The sequence below is a fragment of the Vulpes vulpes genome, chromosome X (genome assembly GCF_048418805.1).
Source record: "Vulpes vulpes isolate BD-2025 chromosome X, VulVul3, whole genome shotgun sequence".
NCBI lineage: Eukaryota > Metazoa > Chordata > Mammalia > Carnivora > Canidae > Vulpes > Vulpes vulpes.
In genome coordinates, this window is record NC_132796.1 from 37,722,912 (window position 1) to 37,741,580 (window position 18,669).

Here is an 18,669-nt window from a genome sequence, read left to right on the forward strand (position 1 = left end):
ATAACTGACCTTGGGACTTGAGAGGTATGAATATTTTGAAATGATGATATCATTTAAAAAGTAGTTTAAATAGGATTTAATGTACCGTGAAACTGTAATTTTAAATTAATGAGTGTACCTAGTAAAAAGCTTTGTATTGATAAAGAATATGAAGAGTCAACTGAAATATTATAATTATCTTAATAGTTAAAGCATCTTATTAATATGTCAATTATTTTGACAGGTTTTTTGAGGGGGGCAAAAGGAAGACACTCTGTCTTTTAGCATCTTTATCATATCATTATAAATCATTTACCAAGTGCTCACACATGCATCAGCTATGAAGGATCACGCAGTCAAAATGTACGCATCATCTGGGCTTTGAGGAAATTCTGACTGAATGCTTTAAAGCCACAATTATATGCCTAAAACTGGGTCTTAAAAATAAATAAATAAATAAATAAATAAATAAATAAATAAATAAATAAATAAAATAAATAAAAAATAAAAATAAACCTGGGTCTTGATTTGATCTGTGAAAACCTTCAAAGTCATTACCCAAAAAAGAAAAGACGACAGACATCTGGTCAATCCACTTTATTTTTACTTGCTAGTGTGTAATGAATGACCTTTGTATCCAGACATAATGGGAGGATACAAAAGGAAGAAAAGACAAGATTCCTATCCTGAAAGAAATTAAAATCAGCTTCAGCTGACATTGCACAGGACAATAAGACTTACAGATATATACTGAGTAGCACTGAGTAGCACATAACAACCTAGTGCAGAGTAAACCCACACAAAGGGACACCATCGGTGACTATGGCAGGGAGTGGAAGAAGGTGGTTGAGGCATACATCCTGTGGGGCGGGAGAGGCAATGGAACTGTGACCTGTATTCTAGTCCTCCAAATATCAGTGTCTTATTGTGGACCTTGGGCAATTAAGTTCCACCTCTCCTGGCCTTGGCTTGATCAACACTACAAGAGAAGGTGAAGACTAGATGTTCTTCAAGGCCCAGCTATCACAATACAGGATTCTAAGGACAAGCGGGGAGAACTTGGACAAAGAGGATGTTACATGTAAGAGAAAGGACAAGCACAGAGCCACAAAGGTGGGGAAAAAAAACTAGTTTTTTTGTGCGTGGGCAAGGTGCGTCGTTGGACAGTGAGAGCTTGCTTAACTATGGTAAAGATTCTGGGAAATGGGCAAGACAGAGCGCAAAGCTAGGTAAGGGACAATATGCAGGGGCCAAGCAACAAAGGACATACTGTGTTTCCTGTGGTGGAAAGTCTGACTTATCTTCATGCTCCTCACCTCATTCTACAGTCGCGATGTCCTCTTGGAACCTTACTGCAATTCCTTCCCCAAACCCACACACCAGATAGAGTAAGAAGAAGGTGTAGTTACAGATGCTTTCTCTTTAGACCCGCACAAGCAGACCCCTTTTGTGTGCCAGGACGCCAAGAGCAGTTGCAGAAAAGATGGCGGTCAATCCGATCAGCCTCAGCAGGCCTGGCACAGAGGGCAAATGTCTCTCCAAGAAGGTCGTGGTGATGGGCTGCGCAGGGACATCCTGGGTTCAGAGAACATTCGGTATCAGTATAGGGCTTTACCCACTTTGCTCCAGAAATCCTTTGTTTCCTCCAGTTCTTTGAACATGATCTACTCTTGCCCACCTCAAGGCCATTAAATAGAGTGTACCTGCTACTCATGGCATTCATCCCCATTCCCCACTAGGCCCTTGACTTAGCTAATCCTGACTCCTGGGGGAGCCTTTCCTTTGCCCTCAGGCCAAGGCCTCTTCTTTTTACACCCTTGGCAAGTCTTCTTCATGACACCCGTACTTTCTGGTAATCATATGTCCTCCTCACATGTTGTTGCTCTGTGAAAGCACTGCCCTTAACATGGTGGCTGATCAGAGTAGGTGCACAGTAAATATTTGTTGAGTTGATGGGGCGTCTGGGTGGCTCAGTCAGTTAAGCACTTGCCTTTGGTTCAGGTCATGATCTCATGGTCCTGGAATTGAGTCCTGCATCAGGCTCCCCTCTCAGTGGGGTGTCTGCTTCTCCCTCTCCCTCTGCTTCTCCCCACTCTTCATGCTCATGCTCTCTCTCTCTTTTTCTCAAATCAATAAAATCTTATAAGTAAATAAATAAATAAATAATAAATATTTGTTGACTTTAATGAATCCATGGCCTACTCATCCCTCAGTCCCACATCTGACAGAAGCACAAGACAATGACTTGGACTGGCAGGGCTATTCTTATGGACTTCACATTGATAAAGGAATAACTTTGACCTTTTTGACTCTTGTCCTCTGCAATGCATTTCACTCTATCCTCTGTGTGTCCTTCCTTCCAATCAGGAAAGCTTCCTGGAGTTTTATTACAAAAATAGTAGTGTGTATATTGAAAATGCTTTTCTAATCTAAATCTGGTCCATTTCATTTCATCCCTGGTTCCCTAGACAGGGGATGCTGACATAGCTTCCTTTCATTTCCTACCCCCTGTTGGTAATCACCAGGTTAGAGATTTATTCAGGAGGCATTTATTGAGTTCTTCATATGTTCTAGAACTCTCTGACCAAAATAAAACATTGTATATTTTCATAATAATCTGCAATGAATATGGCAGTCTATAGATTTATCAATTTCTTTTAAATCTCCCATCTCTGTCCTAACTCATGGTATCTTTTAATTTTAAAAGATATTTAACAAAAAAAGAATTTCCTTTTTTTTGAGAGAGAGAGAGAGAGAGAGACGGAGAAGGAGAGAGAGAATCTTGAGCAGGCTCCACACCCAGTGAGAGCCGGATGCAGGGCTCGATCTCACGACCCTGAGATCATGACCTCAGCTGAAATCAAGAGTGGGATGGTTAATGAGTGAGATACCCAGGTATCTTTTTAAACATGCATGGGTTGAATCACTCAGAGAAAGGTATGTAAATATTACAAGTGGTTTTTTTTCTGCAAATAATTGTTTTTAGAGAAAAGAGATTTAAATTCATGAAATAAAATATAACCTACCACTGATTCCGGTTCTGACTGCCAGATTTCATCCTCTGGGATCTTCCCCATGGCATGCAGGATCTGAAAAGAGTATTTTGGCGAATAACAAAAGTGGCACCATTTCCAGCTCATCTGCTCTTTAAATAAAGGACTAACTGATGGCCTCTTAGGATATCCATTAAAAACATGAGGGTAAAAGCCAACGTAGTCCATTCAATCTTTAAAAGGCTCTAAAAGGTCTTTCATCCATGACATTTAAGAGCCTCCAACCATTAGGCTCGCCAAAGATTTTAGTAGTTGTGAGCATGCCTCAATAGGAATGAGATCATAGGGATTGTCAGGAAACATATAAATGAATCCTGAATCATAATAAAAACATGTTTGGTTCTATAATATTAGACCGAAGTTATCTCTCAAGTACATCTACAGGAATCTTTTGTCCCATGGGGTCTTTTTACCTTGGGTGACATGATAGGTATTTTCATCATTACTTTTGGGTTAAAGTGTTTGTTGCACCTGAGAGTGCTATTAAAATGGTGTTTCATAGGTCTTCAGGAGTTGGCCTCCAGGATCTCAGACATCTTTGACCTGCTTGTAGGGCCCATGCGTTGCCTTTTTCCCCACAGTCTATGACCCGAGGTCTTACCTCTCGGGCTGCTCTCTCTCCAGCCTCCACAGCGCCCTCCATGTAGCCACTCCAGTGGGTGGCAGTCTCCGTGCCTGCAAAATAAATCCTGCCCACAGGCTGTCGTAGAACCCTGGAAACAAAAGCAAAGAGGTAAAAGTGGTCAGTCTCAGAGGGTGAGAAAAGAGCCTTCCTACAAAGACCAAGTTTGATCGGATTCCTCTGATACTAAATTATCAGGAGTATGTTGGCAATTCTGGAATAGTGTTTATAGGTTCCTCCAGTTCTTGCATGATCCTTGTCACAGACAAGGAATAAAAGCTGAAGTCGGCCTCTGCACCAAGTGCTTACAGGATAGGGACTGACATCAGTGGAGTATGTATTTGCTTCAACTATGTGAAATGAGGGAGTACTTGGGCCTGGTCATTTCTAGTTCATTTTATGACTCACCAGCTCTAAGCACGGTGATACATGCCCCAGTTCCCTACCTGGTTATTCCACCAATGAACTTGGCAAATCAATTCCTCTCACTGAGCTCTGGATCCCCCATCTCTTAGAGGGCATGGTGCAATGATTTCTAAGGACTTTTCCATCAGTGACAGGTAACAAATCTGTGGACCTGACTCCTATAAAATTACCCCTCATTGGGGGCGCCTGGGTGGCCCAGTGGGTTATGTATCTGACCCTTGATTTCGGCTCAGGTCATGATCTCAAAGTCATGAAGTTGAGCCCTGAGTTGGGCTCCCCACTCAGCAGGGAGTCTGCTTGTCGTCCTCTGCTTCTCACCCTGTGCTTTCTCTCTCTCTCTCTCTCTCTCTCTTTTAAATAAATAAATAAATCTTAAACAAACAAAGACTAGTACTCACTGAGTGCTTACCTCTATCCTTGTTAAGAGTTTTGCTGCATTAAATTAACAGTTAGCATTTGTTGGATGCTGAGCACTCTTCGAAGAGCATTAATCCTCACCACAACCTTATGAGGTCAGTGCTGTATTAACCCCATTTTGTAGATGAGAATATGGAGCTACAGGGGCTGTGATGTTGTGATGCACTGCCAAGACCCCCCCTTCAAGAATGAAGGATTTATTCTCAGCTACTGAGAGTGCTGCCAGAAGATGCCCTCAATGTCAGTCCTCTCTGGAGATTGTCTCTGCTGAAGAAAATGGCCTCACCTCAAGGTCATGCCTTCTTCCAGAGGCAAGAGCATTCAATGACTAATCATCATGGGGTGATAAAGGCTTAGACCCCCATGTTCCAAATTGGAACAACCCTTAAGGGCCATCCTAGCTCCAGAACTCCCTATGGGGTCAGTGGAGGCTTTCCCTGGAAGTACATCACAGTCTAACTCCTCCTTCTGCCCACTCTTGCTTCCTTCCTCCCACCTCCACAAGTATTCACACCAAGGGTTGTCTCGAGTACATATCCTATGTGCTAATCTGTGTTTCGGACTCTGCTTCCTGGGGAATCTAATCAGCAACAAAGATAGTCATTCACTCTAGGTCGTGGCTAGTAAGTGGCAGAGCTGGTATTTGAATCCAGGCCATTTGAATCCAGGCCATTTGGCTCCAGCACCCACAGTCCTTTGTTTTTTAAGATTTATTTATTTGAGAGAGAGAGAGAGAGAGAGAGAGAGAGAGAGAGAGAGAGAATGAGTTGGGGAGGGGCAGAGGGAGAGAATCTTCAAGCAGACTCCCTGCTGAGTGTGGAGCCCAATGTGAGGCTCAACCCCGACCCCGTGAACCATGAGATCATGACCTGAGCTGAAGTCAAGAGTTGGATGCTTAACTGACTGAGCCCCCCAGGGCACTCCAAGCACCCACAGTCTTAACCACTTAGTTACTCTTCCTCCCTTTATCAAATTATTTAATCTTTTTAAGGAGCTCCATGGCATAGCTACTATTATCATTATCTCATTTTACACATGAGGAAACCAGCTCAAAGAAATGTGTGCTGACTTGTCAAGAGCCACTTCTAGAAAATAGCAGAGCTAGGATTTGAACTAGGTCTAGCAGATGTCAAGGTCTCTGTTTTATCCTCTGTGCTTTGCCTTATGTACCATCATCACTAGTTAGCAAAGAGTGCCCAAAAGCTATATAAAGGGACAGAAATGGGCTGCACTTGGCTTCTAAGAGGGGTGGTTTGTTGTTGCCCTGACAAAAATACCATAAGGGAAACACTGTTACCATGTCATTATTCATCTTATCTCAGGTTTCCTTTATATCAAGTAAGGGATGTGGATGTCTGGAGTGAACACCCAAGCTCTATCTTGGTCACCACTGAACACCGCCAAACTTTTTATCAGAAAAACAAATGGGCTTGCTTCAACTGGTGGCTTCTCCTTTACTGGGCCTCACTGTAGCCATTAAGAATAAAAAAGGGATGGAAAATAGAAGGGAAGATATTATAGAATATTAAATACTGCCAAAAATACATGTAATAATCTGGAATGATCCATAGTCAGCATGGCCTGGAGAGCCTAGGGGTATTCAGGAAGGATGCCATGCAAAAGAAGGTAAATTTGCTTTCTCCAAGTTCATCAAAAGTTGCTTTTTTCTTTTCTTATAAGATTCTATCTATCTATCTATCTATCTATCTATCTATCTATCTAGTGAAAGAGAGTGCTAGCAGGGGCAGGGGGCAGAGGGAAAGGAAGAGAGAGAATCTCAAGCAGACTCTGCCCTAAGTCCCTCACGCGGGGCTCGACCACATGACGCTGGCCCAAAATCAAGAGTAGGTGCTTAACCCACTGAGCCACCCAGGTGCCTGTGCATGTTCACTTTCTGCAAATCGAGGGAACTAAAACCAAAATGGAAATCTCTGGAAGGCCTGGCCAAAGCCTAGAATTAAACATTAGATAAGAAAATAAAGGTATAGAGAACTAGTTATGCAAACAATTGGAACATAAAAATGTAAAAACTCAGAATCGGTTTCAGACAAAGAGATATTTTTCCACGACTTGTCATGTGTAAATTTTCCCTTGGGACGAAAAATGTCCAACAGCTAGAGAAGAAAAATCCCTGCCTCCTCTTTTGCAAGCAAGTGAGCAGACAGTATATATTTGCAAAAAGGAGATTTCCATGTATATTTCTCATGGCTTGATGGAGTAAAATATTTCTTTCTGTGTTTCACTGCTTAATCACTACAATTAGTTTTTCTGTATACACAGAAGTTAAATTCCTTAAGAAGTGTATGTTTATTTCTTAACTAAGGCACCACCAATACTGTCCTTTGTATTCATCTGGAAACAGCAATTTCTCTGTATTTTCAGGGCTTTGAAAGTAACACTTTTTGCAGTACCTCAAACGTCATGAACCTGAAGGGTCAAGGACAGCCCTGTGGCAGCCGGTCCTTGCTCAGTCCAGGAGTTATGTCACCAAGATATGCTGAGCTTAGTTCCTACCCTGCAGATTGAAGCTGGTGATACAAAGCCTGACATATGTCCTTGGGGAGAAATAAAGATGAAACCAGGGCATTACCATGTCACCACCAACGCCCCATATGATAGGGTTTATATTGCTTCTGTCATGTGGCCAGTGTCAGGCCGATACAGGGGAATCTCTTTTTTGCTCCCCACCATCCCAGTACCTGATAGACATTTTCTTGCAAAACCTTAAGGAATTGAGCATGAAACTTGCTATTCCGTGGTCAGAAATCCAATCGCGTTGCAAAGCCAAAACCCAAAAGGATTGCTCCGACTGGCTTTTCTTTGTTGAAAGGGTAAGTTTTGTATTCCTGAATGTGTTACATTAGGCAAAGGATCCTATTTACCTTTCTGATTGTCCATTCAATCCCCAACATTAGCCAGAGCCCAGTCATGCAGAACTTTCCCCCAGACATCCCATAAACTTGAAGGATTTCAAGTTCATAATGTTCCATGTGCCCACGGTGCATTCTCCAATACCTTTCTCTGCCTTCTACACTCCTCAGGTGGTATGTGTCTTATGCAGCCTTCTTCGATTTCTCTTGGTGAGGCTAGCCCAGCATCCCTCCCCGGTCCCCATGGCATCTGTATGCCCATCTATTAGTGTACTTACCAGAGCACATTAGAGTCCATGTTTGTTGGCCTCTCTTCCCACCCCCACCCCAGCATCTTCACAGTGTTAGCTCCTTCGTAGCAGGGAGGAATTTTCTCAGTATGGAAGTTTCCAGCACAATGCTTGGCAAAGGGTTGGCACTTAGCCAATAACCCGAATGAAGCAATTACTATGGACGTATTCTATAATCAGCATATCCCAAAATGAGCTTAATGACCCAGGAGCCAATCGGGTGGTGCTCTATAGTCCCAGAATGTTCTGTTACGTGGTATTTTGCCATCTTTAGGAAGATAAGGAAAGTGTTCACCAAAATCATTGTGTATCTTCTGACAAGCAGGTTTTAATCATTCTTACGACTGATTTTTGTGGACAGACTGATCATCCACCTATATTCACCCATACTTTCTTTTTATTGCATACTCCCAACAGACTTTTCCTCACTACCCTACATTTCCTATTTTATTTAGATTGAGCTGTTGGCATTAAATTATTGTTTGGCTTAGTATTACTATAATGGTCATAACAATTACAGCTAGATCATCAATCAATGCCTTGTTGTTGTCATCAAACACAATTATCTAAACACCAATGAGTCCTACTTGGATGCACAATGCTGTTAATGCTAAAAGCCATTGAATTGTGCACTTTGAGTGAACTGTATCGTATGTGAATTATATCTCAGAAAAAGCATTTCAAAAAAAACTCTCGGGGCACCATGGTGGCTCAGTCGGTTAAGCATCTGACTCTTGGTTTTGGCTCAGGTTGTAATCTCAGGGTCATGAAATTGAGCCCCACGTCAGGCTCTGAGCTCAGCACGGAGTCAGCTTGAGGTTTCTCCCACTCCCTCTGCTCCTCCCCATGCTCCTGTTCTCTCTAAATAAATAAATAAATAAATAAAATCTTTATTTAAAAACCCTTATGTTGGGGGTTCCTGGATGGCTCAGCAGTTTGGCGCCTGCCTTCAGCCCAGGGCATGATCCTGGAGACCAGGATTGAGTCCCACATCAGGCTCCCTGCATGGAGCCTGATTCTCCCTCTGCCTGTGTCTCTGCCTCTCTCTCTCTCTCTATCTCTCTCTCTCTCTCTCTCTCGTGTGTCTCTCATGAATAAATAAATAAAATCTTTAAAAATAAATAAATAAATAAAAATAAAAACCCTCATGTTGTCATTAGCATACTGATTATTATCCTTTGTATGCCATCTTGTGCTTTCTCATATATTTGCTAAAGAAAATGAAGTCCAGAGAGAAGCAACCTGTCCAGGATGACAAAGTTGGTTATTGGTAGAATCTGGACTGTACCCAAGTCCCTGCACTCCCAGTCTAGAATTCATGTTGAAGAACCACTATATGTCTGAAATAGAGCCTTATTATCCTGATATTTTCAAAGATACGTGTTTGGGAGGTCAGTGTCTTTAGTAATAAATTTCTAAGAAATTCTGACTTGAGGATTGCTTTTTTAAAAAGAGATTTCAATTATTTACTCATGAGAGACACACAGAGAGAGGCAGAGACATAGGCAGAGGGAGAAGCAGGTTCCCTGTGGGGAGTCTGATATGAGACTTGATCCCAGGACCCCCGGATCATGCCCTGACCTAAAGACAGACACTCAACCACTGAGCTACCCAGGTGCCCTGAGGATTGCTTTTTAATACTATACCCATGTTGACACTTCTACAGTTATTTATTTATTTATTTATTTATTTATTTATTTATTTGAGCATGCACAAGCATGGGGGATGGGCAAAGGAGAGGGAAAAGCAGAATCTCTGCTATGCAGAACTCTAAGATCTTGACCTGAGCAGAAGGCAGACACTTACCTGACTGAGCCACCCAGGCTCCTGTACAGTTCTTTTTTTTTTTTTAAAGATTTATTTATTTGATAGAGAGCACGCATGAGAGTGAGGGAAGGGGTAGAGGGAGAGGGGGGAGAGAGAGAGTCTCAAGCAGACTCCACACTGAGTGCAGAGCTCAACATGGGACTCATTCTCACAACCCATGAGATCACAACCCAAGCTAAAACCAAGAGTTGGACGCTTAACCCACTGAGCCACCCAGTGACCCTACAATTTCATTTTAAGGAAATTTTACTAAGCTCTGAACTCACTATAAAGATAATTCTTCTGACAATATAAGCAAACCCTCTGACTACCTAAATTCCTATTCTTATGTGGCAACCTTTGTGGGTTATATTGATTGGGATTGTTCCTTCAGAAGAATTCAGAGTGCAAGGCACCCATCATGGTGCAGAATTATAAAGACTTCACTCTGGAAATTCACAAGATATAAAGGAAATTGGGGACTTCTTTCTTTCCTCCCTCCCTTTCTTTTCCTTCCTTCCTTCCTTCCTTTCTTTCTTTCTTTTATTTACAAAAAATATATAAAAAAGAGGGAGAAGAGCTCCATGAATTCATTTAGAGTTTGGATTCAGGTTCAGGGAATTTAAATAAGAGCTTTACATGATTTTACTCTACCTTCCATATTGAGTCATGATCCCAGGGGGAAAGTACGTGGTGTAGCAGCCCCCCGAGTACTGCTCCTCGCACCAGTTCTTCTCTTCGTAGTGTACGGGCTACAAGAGAGAATGACAAAAACTCAAAAGAGATGCAAATGAAGGTATCCAGTATAGAATAAATCAAACACAGCCTGGTGGACTTCATATTAAAGAACCAATATACGTCTTAAATAGACCCTTATTATTAGCTGGATATTACTTTAGGCAGGTAAATGTCCTTGGTAAGAAACTTCAAAGAACTTTTAACTGGAGAAAGTTCTCTCACTTGGTTCATTCATGTCTCAGGAACCGTTCATGAACTGCAGTTGTCTCATTCCACTTTTTAATTGGTATTACCATTTTTTAAGGATTATTTTATTTATTCATGAGAGACACACAGAGAGAGGCAGAGACATAGGCAGAGGGAGAAGCAGGCTCCCCACAGGGGAGAAGCCTGCTTCTCTCTCTCTCCCTCTGCCTGCCGCTCCCCCTGCTTGTGTTCTCTCTCTCTCTCTCTCTCTCTGTCAAAAAAATAAATAATCTTTTAAAAGGTAACTAATATAAGCTTTATCATTTAGTTTTATATTGAAACAAAAATCAACATAGCAAGTTTTTAAGAGAAAAATGTCAACTTAAAAACAGATATTGAAAAAATGTTTTGTCTAAAAAGCATGCAGTCACATAAGGCATGTTGGACAGTTGTGTGAAATGCATCCTATTTTCAAAGCACAAGGCCCTATTTGAGGGGTGTCAGTGGGTCCCGGTCACTGGTGGTCTTGCCACATCTCATGTGAAGCCCTCTTCCCTCTGCATCTGAGGGCAACAACCACTTTGGGATCCCTTGTCCCTGGCTGTTTCCAGCCACTCAGGAGAGAGGGTGGACTTCATCTTTCCCCTTTCCCTGCTCCCTGGGCTTGCTTCTTTCCACATGATAAACGCTGAAGCAAGAATAAAACAAGTGCTTCTCTTGGTGCCAGGAGCAAACAAGGAAAGGACCAGATAATTTTTATCAACCTCAGTGAATCATCCACATTCTTCTTTGAAAAAGAGATTTTCCTACATTAAAAATGCTCAGCTGTTTTGGAATTTGAGAGCAACCTCTTTCCCCTCCAACTGGGGTTCCCCAAACAACCATCTTACACGTTGCTGGAGGGATCTCAGTGACACCCTGCTTCAGCCTGAGAATGTCTCAGAACAGAACTTCAAGAAAGCTTGAGTATTTCCCCGGGTGAAGTATCCAGAACAGCATTTTAAAACAGAAAAACCAGGGGCACCTGGGTGGCTGAGTAGGTTAAGCACCTGCCTTTGGCTCAGGTCCTGTTCCTGAGGTCCTGCGATCCAGTCCAGGATCTGGCTCTCTGCTCAGCCGGGAGTCTGCTTCTCCCTCTCCCTTTCCCTGTCCCTCCCCCTGCTTGTGCTTGCACACTCTCTCTCTAATAAACAAATAAAATCTTTGGGGGAAAAAAAACAGAAAAAACAGTCATTTTTAACAGATGTGAACTGATTTTATTTTGGTGTGTGTATATTTATAGTTTTGCTATTCCACTTGCACTACCCTCGAGCCGAGATCTAGGCTATGCTTATATTTAAACTTGCTGAGGTGTCTATAAAAGCACACACAGAAAAATGAAACAAAACACATTCTTCGTTATTCTTATGCTTCTCTCCAGAGCAATCAGTCACCCTCATTCATTTGCTGAAAAGGAACTCCGAAAATCCTCAAGTTCACCTACATCATGTGCAGTGGGGGGGACGGGTCTGTGGGGCAGGGTATCTTGCTTTAAAAGAATGAGCCTAGATGACACACTGAAAAGCTACAACGATCTGAATGGGAGGGAGCAAGCTACTGTGAAGCTGAGCAAGCTAAGTGTGGGAGTAATAAGATTAAGCCATGTAGCTGCTCAACTAGGTCGTGATGGGCACTGCAACGATTTGGATTTAAGAGGCTTAACAAGTTAAACACTCTTAGCTCCCTCATTAGATTTTTCTCATGCTTTAACTGCTCATGCTTTAGTCCGTGGGTCTCCCTTGTCTTCAAAATGCTTCATGGATAACAGGATTTAATAATCGCTTTCAAAAGGTGATTTAATCCATGTTCAAATGTTGAAACCCCAGCAGTCTGGTGCATGTAACAAGAACACGAATTCATTGCTTTAAATATGGACGAGGTGGGGTGATTATGTCTGCTGGTGAGGGGTGCACTGGGCTTTCTGACGGTCGCCAATATCTCTCCCACCCCACCCGTCAATCCCACCCCATCCTGCCTTTAACCACCTGGTTGGGGTGGGGGCTACTACTCATGTAACTGTCAGATCACAGTGTCCTCATCCTCAGGCTACTTCTGAAGGTATCTGTGAAACTCAGGTGGCAGGGCTCAACCTGAGCCAGTCACACCCCTAATGCTCAAGGGTAAAACAAAGGAAAAGGGGATGTGCAGGAGAGGGGCAGGCCACCCGATTTTTACCTCTGAGAGGGTGGACAGTGGGGTGGGTGTTACGGAATGCTTATATGTTACATCAACAATGTAAACATGCAAATCTCATCGTTTTATAAGATTGGTGAGAGAAAACTCTTTGTCTTCCCATACTGGCTGCTAGGATCCGGGGTCTCACCAGGGGTAGCAGAAGCTTTACTCTTTTGCCCTCTGACAGAGGTGGGAGTGGAGTGGCCTAATGTTCCCCTGCAGGAAAAGCTCTGAACTCAGGGACAAGTGTAGCATCGCCAGCAACACAAGAGTGTTGCAGGATTCTTTTTTTAAAATTATTTATTTATTTATTTATTTATTTATTTATTTATTTATTTATTTATTTATTTATTTATTTTGAGAGAGAGAGAGAGAGTGCAAGAGCAAGCAGGGGGAAGGGGCAGGGAGAGAGGGAGAAGCAGACATCCTGTTAATCAGGGACCCAATGTAGGACTTGATCCCAGGACCCCGGGATCATGACCTGAGTGGTAGGCAGACAACTAACTGACCAAGCCTCCCAGGTGCTCCGATGTTGTGGGATTCTTGAGCTGCCACAGCTGCAACCAAGACCTATGTTCTTTGGGATAGCTTGCAAGTTGACCAGCCCTCTGTAGGCCCCTCTGAGAATATGTCAGAGAAAACATGAGCTCTAGAACCCTACTTGCATGAGCCTATCCCTGGGACCCTCTTGAGGACAAAACCAGGGGTCTCTCTCTTGGGAAAGAGATGAAATGCAGTCTTACCTGCAAAGCTTCTTGGGAACCCAGGACTTTTGCATAGAGCTCACAAAGTTTCTTCATTCTACAGAAGAGAAAGACAAAAGGGCAAATGAAGAAAGAAGGGAAGTAAAAGAGGCTCCCATCCCTTCATTCAAAGACCCTGTGAGCTACTGCTTCCACTTGCCATTTCATTTTAATTTTTCAAAAACCGGGCACTATGTTCTATTTTGAATGTCTTAAGTCTATGTGGTCACCAACAGTATTAAGGAAGAGAAAGTGACACATGGTGGGCATCACTGGGCTCACTCAGCAATTTGTTCATTCATTTAAGAAAACATTGTGTCAGTCTGCTAAGGGCTAGAGATTCGGGGGGGCATCCGGATGTGATCCTTGCTTCCCCTCTGCCTCCCACCTCCCCAGACAATGGATGGAGTGGAAAGAGAAAAGGGCAGGAAAAGCTTTGAATTCTCCTTCTGCCTCCTAAGTACTATGAGATCTTGAGCAGGTTACTTAAGCTCTCTGAGCCTTAGTTTTATCAACCAAGTGGCATGTTTTTTTTTTCTTTCGTGATGTAAAACAGTGTAGTCCTCAGACCACCAATCAGGCAGCAGCAACATCACCCTGGGAACTTGTGAGAAATGCAAATTCTCAGGCCCCGCCCCAGACCTGCTGATTCAGAAAGAGCAGTGGCAGAGAGATGTGTTTTCCCAAAGCTTCCAGGTGATTCTCAAGTCTGAGAACCAACCAGACAAAAACCTCCTACCTTCATGGATCTTAATAATCCAGTGGCAATTTTTTTTTTAGGTGAGTGGCCCCATCTAGACCTCCATACCCTCTGGCCAAGCACAGCAGTGGCGGTGGTCACAGAGAAGCATGGTAATGGAGAGGAAGGAATGTGCCATAATGTGATTCAGAGGCTCTGAGCTGGTAAATATGCATCTGTGGTGGTGTGGGAATAAGTAGCTGGCAGTGGTGAATGCTGACTGCTGGAAGAAATTGCCACCTCCAGAGAAGCTCGTCCCTCTGTACCTATCACCTGTTAATAGTTATGCTTCACTCATGCAGGATAGTTGCAGACTGCCCTGCCATGCAGTCATCTTTCTACCTGGTTATCTCTTTCCCAAGTACATTTTCAGCCCCTGGGCCATGTCTATTTTTGTATTCAATATAGCTCCTTGCATGGTATCCTATGTACAATAAGCTCAATAAATATTAATTTGAACACTTGGTTCTTAAATTATTGGCACTGTGCCTTTATATAAGACCCTTATATTTAACATAGCAGACACGTCGCATTGGCAGTACACAGGTTATTAGGCAGTCTTCAAGTTAAAAAGTAAAGTAAAATGAAAAGGCGGGCAAGGAGGCAGAAAAGCAGGAAAGAAGAAAGAAGAGGCACGTTTCTCCATACCTTTCATCTTTGGTAAGACGTGCCAGTTTTCTGGCTTTGTGGGCAAGGATAAATCTAAAATATACAAATCAGAAAAAGGGGGAAATTAACAGCTGCTTTCAGCCTGGCCCCTTGTCTACAGCTACAACATGTGCCTGGATTACAAATTAAAAGTCAACCAGAAGAAACAAATCAAATGCTAGTTTATTTCGTTCAGTGTTTTACTCTTTATCTGCTACATTCTTGATAATACGAAGATACTAAGATCATACTATGGTTGATCCACCTCCCCCCCCCCCCCATCGCTGATGGCCAACAAGAATGAGTCCTTGGTCTCAAATGCTCACCTCAGGGGGTCACCCAGCCCTTTGGTTCTGTCTCCACAATGGTGTCTTGTTAGTGTCTGGCCTTCTAAAATATGCCTGCATTTCTAGCTCTATGATTGCCTTCAACTTAACACCTGGCTTTTATCTCCTCTTTGCCACCTGTGGCTCTCTCATAAATCAGTTTGTATATATCTTAGGGCCCATCTCAATTTTGGTTGTTTCAGGTAACCACCAGTCTGGGCCAGGTTCTGACCCCCAAGACATCCCCGATCTGTGCTGGTTTTCCCTGCCAAGCTAAGAATGGGGCTGGCCTTGGCTCCTCTCTGGCAGGACTCAGAAAATCTCAGCATCCCACATAATTACTATTGATGCCCACACAGGATCCACAAGAAGCCCTTTTGGTAAAACACCCTAAATCATCTTTATGTTACGCTTTTCCACAAAAGACAGCTCACCAAAATATATCTACCTCTAGCACCAAATATGAAGCAGAAAATTGATACAACAAATTTTAAAATGGTAGTGGTATTCTACTTCCACTCTAAATATTTATCCATTGGAATACATTATTTTTTAAAGGCATTAATAACTTTTCTACTGCCAGATTTGGGGCACATCTATTAATAGCATGGGAAGATTTTTGTCAACACCGAATAGCAACCAACTCCCCAGAAGCGTGCCTTACCCCATTATGGCGGCATAGTTGCCATCAGGTTTGGTATCATCCAACGTGTAAGCAATTGGAGCTTCCTCTCCTTCGATAATCATGGTTCCACAGTAATCTTGGAAAACAGCCAAATGGAGAAAGATATTCATCACCCTATCAAACTACCCATAATAGTTACTGTGAAGCACACATTTTCAATTTAAGAAGCCCAGAGGCCAAATATAAGATGTTATACTCTAAATAATGAAGGCAAACCAAACCGATGTCAAAAGGAAGGGTGAGTAGCCAACATTTTGTGAAGGACCAAACTAGACGCCTCTCTGCACAGAATAAAGCAATGTGATTTATGAAGTAATCCAGGCCACAATTCAATACAATCTTGTTTTCCCTGTCAGTAAGACTCATGTCTCTTCCCACTTCCTCTTTCATAAGAAATCAGATAAAACCAAAGATGTGTAAAAAAAATATATTAGTCTGTTATCGTGAAACAGATGGGACTGAATGTTCACATTTTATGAGGAACCACTTAGACTAGGCCAACTAGTTCCTGGTTTTCTGGAGACAGAGCAGAGAGCACATGATAACTAACCTCCACAGAGTCCCAAACCCTCATCTGTTAAATGATTTCCAAAACAACTCGGGCAACAACATCAGCTCATTCTGGTCAAAAGTGCTTCTCTCATTCCCTCCAGTATTTCCTTGCAAATTTGAGGTTATTTGAGCAAAATTATGGTGGAGAACCCTGAAGCAAATGTTGTCTAGAAAATCCAGTGAGAGGAATCCAAAAAGAAGGAAGAAAGAACAGAGAACTTTGAGGATATGCACCACCTTCAACCTGTGTGTGAGCAGACTACACCTGAAGGTTTGTTTGTTTTACCTGCACTTGCCTCTTTCTTTCTCTCTCTCCTTCCATATCCCCTCCACTGCACACACGTGAGAATCCATGTCCTGGTCAGCCACTGCATTGAGGGGTGCTTGCATGCCCCTCAAGTGTGCAGGGACAGGAAAGATGTTGAGAAAAATTGAAGTATGGGAAGAAGAATTGTCTTAAGTCCATCCAAAAAATCAAGAAGACTTAAGGATACAAGAGAAATAGCCAAGGAATAAATCATCTGTTATAAGAAGAAAAGAAAGAAGAGATGAAGAGAGAGAGTGCACACAGATGATGGCGGGGTCAGCTAGACTGGACAGAGAGGTAGCGTAGGACACCAGGCTGCCCCAAATGGATGGAGGGGCTCCTTAGATACTTCCTTCCCAGAGCAAAGCTGGCCTCTGAGCCATACAGGCACACTGGGCAGAAGTGAAGAAAAAAGGGGCAGAGAGGAAAGTCATGTTCATGCCAGGACAAATTATGTGGCCTTGGGTGACATTTCTATCTCTTGTAGGTAGATTGCTCAGAAGCCCTGCCCATGCACATTGGACTTCCGGTCAGCTTGGTCAGGCCTCGCTCCTAAAAAGGAAGGGACAGTCAAGGACATATGGACATTTAAGGAAGTCCTTTAATGAGAGAAGCAGCCTCAAAAGCAGAAATAAACTAACAACAAAGAAGGAACTCTAGGGGAAAACAAGACAATGATTCACGGAGTAGGAGAAATTTCCCTGAAAGTGGTAAGTAACATTCCCAGAGAGAAAAGAGAAAGTATTGCAGTTATGGGAAGTGATAAAGAGGAACATTTAGGATGAAATAATTTAATAGAAGCTTTTTGAGTGTGGGGGGTGTGGAGGGTGAAGGTTTAAAAAAAATGATTATGCTAAAAAAATGATTATGCGCATCTGGAAGAATAACTGAAGTTTACCAAGGATGAAATTAAAGGAAAAATAATGAAGATTGTCCTATCAGATATCAAACATACTATAAAGCCACAGTGATTAAAACACTGCAGCACAGTCACTGAACTAGGTAATATAAATAAATGTGTGCTCTCCAACTTGGGGTGTGCACACGTAGATTGCACATCTAGATAGTAGAGGAAGATGTTAAAAATTCTTATTTTCTATTTTTATTCTTTTTAAAGACTTTTTATTTGAGAGAGAAAGAGAGCACAGAGGGAGAGGAAGAAGCAGACTCCCTGCTGAGCAGGGAGCCCAAAGTAGGGCTTGATCCCTGGACTCTGAGATCATGAACTGACCAAAAGCAGATGCTTAACTGACTGAGCCACCCAGGCACCCCAGAAATTCTTATTTTTTAATCTACCTTTTCAAAAAGTCTACTTTTGTATATTTCTTTTTTTTTTTTTACAATTTTAAAAATTTAAATTCAATTTGTCAACATATAGTATAACACCCAGTGCTCATCCCATCAAGTGCCCTCCTTAGTGCTGGTGTATATTTTATAATTAGAACAATGCATTTTTCAGAGATTCATGTACATAATTTAGGAATAAACATACACATTGGTAATTAATGTTTACATTATTTTTAATGTATAGTGTTACAAAAGATATCTGGATCCCTATGTCAAAGAACAATGGAATGGAATTGCTAATCCAGAAAAGTCCCATGTATATATAGTAAATTCAGTAGGCTGAAACCATCATAAACAAATTTTAAAGATATTGTATTGTGCAACTCATGCAGAAAATACTGGTGAAATATTTGCAACATATATAGAAAAACATTAACAAGCAAAGGATAAGTATCTAATTTACAAGACAATTTAATATAGTCTCAAGCCTTCTTAGTGATTAAAATTTACAAATTCTAGATAAATGAGATATGTTCTTGTGCTGATTGGCAAAAAGTTTAAAATATTATTAGTAAAATATTATTAGTTGGCAAGGACGTAGGAGGACAGGAACTCTAACAAAAATTTCAAATGTCTACCCATGTCAGTTGACTTCAGAATTCCACTTTTACAAATGTATCAAAAGGAAATCCTCCTATACAGATCTGCAGAGCTATATGAAGAATGTAGTTTACTGCAGCATAGTGTGTAATAGCAAAAACTTGGAAACAATCGAAATGGG

The 18,669-nt window shown here is 42.0% G+C and overlaps 1 protein-coding gene across 1 annotated transcript in view; it reads right to left on the reverse strand.

Moving 5' to 3' along the window:
* Positions 1–561: 561 nt before the first annotated feature.
* MAOB (monoamine oxidase B) overlaps positions 562–18,669 on the reverse strand; it is a 117,393-nt gene continuing 99,285 nt past the window's right edge. The window contains exons 9-15 of the mRNA XM_072743413.1: positions 15,722–15,818; positions 14,732–14,785; positions 13,345–13,402; positions 10,118–10,215; positions 3,634–3,745; positions 3,006–3,068; positions 562–1,554 (exon numbers count right to left, since the gene is read on the reverse strand). Coding sequence (XP_072599514.1) covers positions 1,402–1,554; positions 3,006–3,068; positions 3,634–3,745; positions 10,118–10,215; positions 13,345–13,402; positions 14,732–14,785; positions 15,722–15,818 — 635 coding nt within the window. The 3' untranslated portion in view covers positions 562–1,401. The remainder of the gene's footprint in view (positions 1,555–3,005; positions 3,069–3,633; positions 3,746–10,117; positions 10,216–13,344; positions 13,403–14,731; positions 14,786–15,721; positions 15,819–18,669) is intronic.